Below are 7627 nucleotides of genomic sequence, written 5' to 3' on the forward strand. Positions count from 1 at the left end.
GTACAAGACAGCCACATTACTCTTCCAAAATATGCATTCATGTGTTTTTCGTGCTCCAATATTGTCTTTCTTTGATGCAACCCCAAGTGGACGGATAATAAGTAGAGTTGCCGGTGATCAAAATTATGTGGATATGAGCATTCCATTTCTATTTGGGACCTTTTTTGTTGCATGTATACAGCTCCTCGGAGTTATTGTTGCAATGGCGCGAGCAATTCTGCATGGGTGCCGAACGAGAACTGGTACGGTTGGCTGCATTAACTAATGCCTCACTCATTCAACATTTCACAGAATCTCTATCCGGATCAATACATGTCAGGAGCTTTGATCAGGAGGCAAGATTTATGGACACAAACATGAAATTGATTAATACTTACTCACGACCTGCATTCCATTATTCGGTGGCACTGGAGTGGTTAGGATTGCAGGTTAGCAGTTACATATGGTCTTAGATTGAACGGTCTACAAGCAAGGGTAGTTGAGTATTTTGGTCACCTTGAAGGCTTGATGATGTCCGTGGAGAGAATTCTACAATACACACGTATTCCCAACGAACCTCCTCTTGTGATAGAAGCACATAGGCCGGATCATAATTGGCCTTCTCATGGAGATGTTGTAATCCATAATCTGCAGGTTCGCTATTCCCCACATATGCCACTTATCCTGCAAGGTCTCACATGCACTTTTCCGGGAGGCAAGAAATCTGGTATTGGTAGCAGAACATGACATCCCCTCCCTGGTGTACACCGCGGCAAGTAACTCGTTTCTTTTACCGTCATATACATAATTGATGGACGAGTAGTTACACTCGGGGCAAGCAAGCCTTGCCCCCGGCCTAGGCAGAGATGTATGTGGGGACAGATTGGGATTGTCCCTAGACCTCGTGGTATTCCGCGAACCTATTCGCTCTAGGAGGTTGCGGACCATGAATGAGAAATGTGGTGGTACACCTCAGGGTAAGACGAATGGTACACTATTTGGAGTACATGATTGCCATTATATTTGTATGCAAATACGTATGCTGAATTAATGTTCCTCGTTAAAACTCACGTATTATTTGTGCAATACTCGAACATAAAAGTTTCAGGTTACAGAGAAAGAGAAAAACTTGCGGTACCGTGGAACCGAGCGGAGTTTGAGCTGGTATTGGGAGATGGATCCATCTCACCTCATTTACTACCTTATTTGCATACACTATATTGTCATCAAAAAGTTTACTGTCTCCATTAAATGTGTATTGCATGATATAACATTGACTAAGACGAGTCGAGCCCCGTACTAGCTATCGGGGAACCCTGAGTCTTTGTTTAGTCAGTTAAAAGAGAGGAAGCTTGCTTTTACATATTGTTAAGTGAGCCGAGGAATGATAGTTTGTGTTGAATGTTGTATCAATGAAATAGAGAGCATACTTCTTCAAATTGTTTCATGAGTATTGGGCTATGAGCGAAAATAACTTGGGGCAAACCGAAGCGCCCCATTAGGCTTCCTGGTGGCCAAAGGCAAGGGGGGATGAGCCCTTCGCGGACTAGATGGCCGAATCAAACTTGGGGGCAATTTGAGCTGCCTCTTAGCCAGAGAGCGGAGGGGATGAGCCCTTCGTGGACCGCAGTGTCCGAATCAAGCTTGGGGCAAATTGAGCTGCCTAAAGCCGAGAGGGGGATGAGCCCCGTGGACCCGCAGATGTCCGAATCAAGCTTGGGGCAAAATGAGCTGCCTCTAGCCGTAACGCGGGGGATGAGCCCTTCGCGGACTAGATGTCCGAATCAAACTTGGGGGAAAATTGAGTTGCCTCTAAGCCAGAGAGCGGGGGGGATGAGCCCTTCGTGGACCGCAGATGTCCGAATCAAGCTTGGGGCAAAATGAGCTGCCTCTAAGCCAGAACGCCGGGGGGGATGAGCCCTTCGCGGACTAGATGTCCGAATCAAACTTGGGGGCAAAATGAGCTGCCTATAAGCCAGAGTGCGGGGATGAGCCCTTCGCGGACTGTATGTCCGAGTCAACTTGGGGGCAACCCGAACAAGCTTCACAGCTGATCAGAGACAGCAGGGGGGCTGAGCCATTCGCGGACTAGATGTTCGAATCAATCTTGGGGGCAACCCCAAAGAAACTTCACTGGTGATCAAAGCGGGGGGGATGAGCCCCTTCATGGATGTGATGTCTGAATCAACTTATGCAGTGAGTTCTTGGAAAGAGAGTTGATGGCGGGGATGAGACACATCACGGACATAGTAGTGAGTTATGTGAAGGAGAGTTGATGGCTGGGAGGAGACACATCACGAACATAGTAGTGAAGTTATGTGAAGGAGAGTTGATGGTTGGGAGGAAACACATCACGCACATAGTGAGTTGATGTGAAGGAGAGTTCGACGATATATATATACGGGGGCGTCAAAGGTCTTCGGGTCCACCGTCTTCGCCGACGGACCCGAGAGGGGCATCCAGATCGACCTAATTCATGACCAACAAGATGACATGTCTTTGGGACCGAGACAACGTAAAGGTAGGAGAAAGATGGAGCACGTGATCCATCCGCTTGAATCATGTAAGAAACTGGGAGGGATGCGAAACGGAGGGGCATAGGGACCGGTGTGGTTTTGGTGACCCAAAAAGGGAGGCGAGAATAGTGAAGGGGCATACGGAGCACGATAGCAAAGCCGTGATATATCAAGAGATAGTTGGACAATTAGTGGTCAGAGGACTAGAAAGAAGATCGTGGGATAAGAGAGCGGTTAGCGGTTAGAGAGAGGGAGGTGGTTAGAAGATATAGAAAAAAGGAGAACCAGAGAAGATGGAGAGAGATCCAAGAGTGGAGTGAGAGAGAACTACGGCACAACTTGATCCTCCATCAAGGGGGTACGTAGGCAGCCCTAAATGGGTTCAGTTGAAAGGTTCAAAAGAGAGGGAGTCTCATCTTTGAGAAGAGACAGAGGAGAGTGGAGGTGTGAAGTTAAAGGGTACTAACTGGGTTCACACAGCAAACTTGAAAGTGCTTTGAAAAGTTGTAATGCAAATTCCACGGCGGATTGGACTTTCAATGCAAAGTAGGTTATGTATTGGGGTATTGTAAATGTCCTGTGCATTGAACTCCAACACAAATTGTCCACGCATTGGAACTAAACTGGTGTATGACTACCACAGACTTTGAGCAAATACCAATTCCATATACATAATTTCATAGAAATCCCAGGTGTGGCAGAGGAGTTCAATGGAATATTTTCGATCGGGAACATTGCACTTTTTTGAGCAAATACCAATTCCGTATACTTAATTTCATAGAAATCCCAGGTGTTGCAGATGGAATACTGCAACATTGCACTTTTTTTTTTGCTTGGTAAGTATATGCAACATTGCACATGCACAGGAGACTTCGCAAATTTGAGTTTTTGCCTACGAGCCGTATATTCTATATACCCATATGTCAAAGTCTTTTAATTAAAAATGACCCAAAGGCTAATGCAAGTATGCAACAACGCATGTAATCATGTATTCTTCACTACTGACCATGGTTGAATAGTGGAGAAAAATTTAAAGGAAGTCGGCCGGTAGGTAGTACAAGTTGCAAGTGAAGGGGGCCCCTTGATCAGTTGGGCTTAAGCAATACAGGGTTCACAGAAAAAACGTGTCTCTGATAAAAGCAATATGGAAATGTAGGTGCAGAAAGCCAGAAAGCCAGAAACCTCACCAACATTTGACACACATCCACTCGGCTTTTTTCGATGAAATCTGCAATGCAATTTATTATTTGCAATCTTTCGACATCTTTCACTAATCATGTTGGCTAAAATCTTAAACAATGTGCTTTTGGATATATTTGTACGCGTGGGCAATTAAACTTTTAAGTCATTATCCACTAGAACATACTTTCTGGAACCATTAATCATGCTTGCCAAACACACTAGCTGTCCGAGAAGTTGGATATGATGTCGAAGTGTCGAACCAATGCAAAGCACACGAATATGTCTTGTAAGGAAAGACGCTCACATTTTCGCAATGCCAGATTGCCTAGAGTGAGGAGTTAGTATTTTGCATAACAAATACTCCACGTGCATCCACTGTGACCTCACAATTCTAGTGAAACCAGTAAAAAAAATACTCGTATTTATTTAGCAAACCATGTATCGCATTTGCGAATATATTGTTAGTTGATTATGCAATTTGAGTATTTGACTGATTTAACTACAGAGTCAATTATCAAACCTAACATTAATCTAAAGTAGGACAGAATTTGAAATTGCAAATTTTAGGACCCTCCTAAAGTGATTGGTGTGAATGCAAAATTTTAGCTGGAACATTTAAGAACTAGAAAACATAATAATAAGCTGTCCCATTACATAGAATTAACACATACATCTTGCATGTCTAAATCCATCTAGCTCTATCTTCTCTACTTCTATCTCATTTCTTATCTTTAGAAATTCATGTCTTCAAAGTCAATTTCAATATATATAAACCCACGTTTAGGCATGTGCAAATTAAAGTACTTTTGATTACTCTCTGTCGATAGAGCTCTTATATATGAAGTACTCTTCATATAGTTTCTTGATCTTGAACTTTGAGAGAGAGAGCAAGCCATGAAGTATGCACATAAGCCAAAAGTTGTTTTAGTTCCATATCCAGCACAGGGACATGTGACCCCCATGCTTCAGTTAGCCTCAGCTCTTCAAACTCATGGTTTTGAATCTTTTTTAGTTACTCCAGAATTCATACACAACAGAATTGCTTCGAAAGTTGAATCATCCATCGATGGGATTTCTTACTTATCCATTCCTGATGGATTTGATGAGAACGAGCCTCGTGATTTTTTTACCATAAGTTATGCTATGGAAAATAATATGCCAATTCATTTCCAAAATATTCTAAGTGGCTTGAATAAAGATGGAGAAGTTGTTTGCGTGGTTGTTGATTTGTTAGCTTCATGGGCTATTCAAGTTGCCAAGAGTAGCAAAATCCCAGTTGCTGGGTTTTGGCCAGCTATGCTTGCTACATACAATTTGATTAAAGCAATTCCAAATATGATCCAACTTGGGCTCATTTCTGAATCTGGTAAGCAATCCAGTTACTCCTTGGTTTTTTTTTTGATAATCAATCCAGTTACTCACAATAAGTTATGCTTTTCATTTGATCAATGTTATGCACCTTCAGTTTATGGAGTAACTCCGAAATACTTCCATGGCTTATATAATTATATTCGACCATTTCCACCTCATGTTGGATGATTTCCAAATAAGTTGATAATCACCAAGGCACCAAGCTCTCAACATTTTAATTAATATTTTGTTCAAATCGTCTATGCTTGGAGTTATTTGGAATCTCTATATATCACTAACAAGGACAGTGCATGTATGAAAGTTAGGATATGCTTTTTCATTGTTCGATAAAGTATGCCAAAAAACCAAACAAATTGACAGAGTCATCTTCTGATTCATGATCGATTCATTCTTAAACACAATAGTATGTACCAATGTTATCAAGCTCTTGTTGTTTGTGCCCCAAGGAGGTTACAGCGAGTGCTAAAAGTTACTAGCATATAAACTGGTAGCTCTCACTCAATTAAAAACGAACTTCGATCTGATTTTGTATTGAAGCTTCATATCAGTTGATTGACAAAAAAATTTGTAAGGAAGTATAGCCTTAGAAGTTATCATTTTTCTCTAAGAATATATAATGCTAGTATTGGCTCATCTAGTGTGTGTGCGTGTAAACCCTATATCAAATTCATGATCTTGAGTAGTTGTGTTTCACTGAGTGACGATTCTGCTGTTGAATAATTAGTTTATATTTTTGTTTATGTATGCTGTATTATGATAAGGATAATGTCTATACAGGTGGTCATTACAAAATACAAAGAATGCATTACTAAATCATGTGTGCATCATGTGATTTTTGTGTTGAAAGATTGGCGCAGTGATCCGTGCATACAGTATGCAATTATGCACATTCTATAGGCCGGAAATTCATTGACTTCCTACTTGATGATTACACAGGAACTCCTCAACATCAAGGTACAAAGCGCTTCTTACCTGGTGAACCCATGCTAAGGGTAGAAGATCTTCCATGGTTAATAGGAAATACTGCTCAAAGAAGAAAAAGATTCAGATTTTGGATGCAAGCCTTAAACAGATCAAAAGGCCTACCATGGCTCCTAGTGAACTCTTTTGAAGAAGATATGAATGCAGAAAACCATCATCGAAAAAACATTTCGACAGAAAGCCATATCAACTATGCACAAGTATTCCAAGTAGCGCCATTGACATGGAACAGTTGCAAGAACCCAAGCTTTTGGGAAGAGGACAGAAGTTGCGTAAAATGGCTAGATAATCAAGAACAAAATTCAGTGATTTATGTATCCTTTGGAAGTTGGGTTGGCCCAATTGAGCAAGAAAAAGTAACTGAACTAGCTTTGGGCCTTGAGAGTACAAGTAGACCATTTATTTGGGTTTTAGGGGTCAAGTGGAGAAACGGTCTTCCTGTTGGGTACCTAGAGAGAGTCTCAAGGTATGGTAAAGTGGTATCATGGGCTCCGCAAAAGAGGTACTTAAACACAAAGCCGTTGGATGTTATATAACTCATTGTGGATGGAATTCAACTATGGAAGCTATCGAGTGTGGCAAAAATTACTGTGTCATCCAATTGCGGGAGACCAATTTGTAAATTGTACATATATTGTGAAGTTATGGAAGATTGGAGTTAAAATGGACAGTATGGGAAGATATGATGTAGAGAAAGGTGTGAGGAAAGTGATGGAAGATGGAGAACAAATGCAGCTGAATGTGATGAAAATGAAAGAGAGGATAGGTACAGATGGTATTTTAAGAGCAAGAAATTGTCTTGCATTGTTCAGTATTGAGCTTAAGAAATCAATAATTGGCTATTATACTAGTGAAGTTAAGGTTTAGTTGTCTTAATTGTGCTTCAACTTTTGTAGCCCAGCCCAGCCGCCTAACTTTGGCTTTCATATATGGGTAGTCCCCGTTGACTTTGTGTACGTGAAGTGACCGTCCTATTTCAGTATTTCTTTTGTTTACGGTTAGCAATTGTACGATTTGTTTGGTTTTTTTGATAAATTGCAATTGCACGAGAATTCAACGTCACGAAGGGTGTCAAAATGGCCCTCAGACCCTAAGCCTGCCCCCGACCCGGCTCATGGGTCGAAAAAGCTTTGAGAGGAGGATAAGGACCTAGACTTTGAAACTTAAGCCCTCTTTTAAGCCCGACCCTCATTAGGCCCTCAACATTTATTATATATTTTTTAATAAATTTTTTTACAATATATTTCATTTTAACATTAATATGTTAAAAATTACTTAAAATAACGTTTATCTATTAAGTTTGTCAACCTTATAATTTCATTATAATATTTTATGAAATGAATTTAACTAATCTTAATTGGTTAATACAACTTTAACAAGTTTTTTTAGTAGTTTGAAGGTTTAAATGTGAAGTGCATTCGATTTAATCATTTTTAACTAATGTTTCTAAATTTATTTTGTAAATCAATTGTATAACATAGTATCCGCCCTCATGTTTAGCCCTCAAGCCCGGCTGGCCCTTCAAGCCCTCTCTAGAAGGTTGAGGGGCGGGTAAAAGTTTCGAGATTTAAGTATTTTCCCGACCCGACCCGGCCCTC

At 40.8% G+C, this 7627-nt stretch overlaps 1 protein-coding gene across 1 annotated transcript; it reads left to right on the forward strand.

Annotated features, from left to right (window-relative positions):
- Positions 1–4344: 4344 nt before the first annotated feature.
- On the forward strand, positions 4345–7022 carry LOC147505107 (UDP-glycosyltransferase 82A1-like). The gene is made up of 2 exons (XM_086557703.1): positions 4345–5043; positions 5985–7022. Exons 1-2 carry the CDS (start codon positions 4572–4574, stop codon positions 6563–6565), a joined length of 1053 nt encoding a protein of 350 aa, XP_086413829.1. The 5' UTR covers positions 4345–4571; the 3' UTR covers positions 6566–7022.
- The last annotated feature ends 605 nt before the right edge of the window (positions 7023–7627 follow it).

Source organism: Coptis chinensis, chromosome 4, assembly GCF_015680905.1.
Source record: "Coptis chinensis isolate HL-2020 chromosome 4, ASM1568090v1, whole genome shotgun sequence".
NCBI classification, from domain to species: domain Eukaryota; kingdom Viridiplantae; phylum Streptophyta; class Magnoliopsida; order Ranunculales; family Ranunculaceae; genus Coptis; species Coptis chinensis.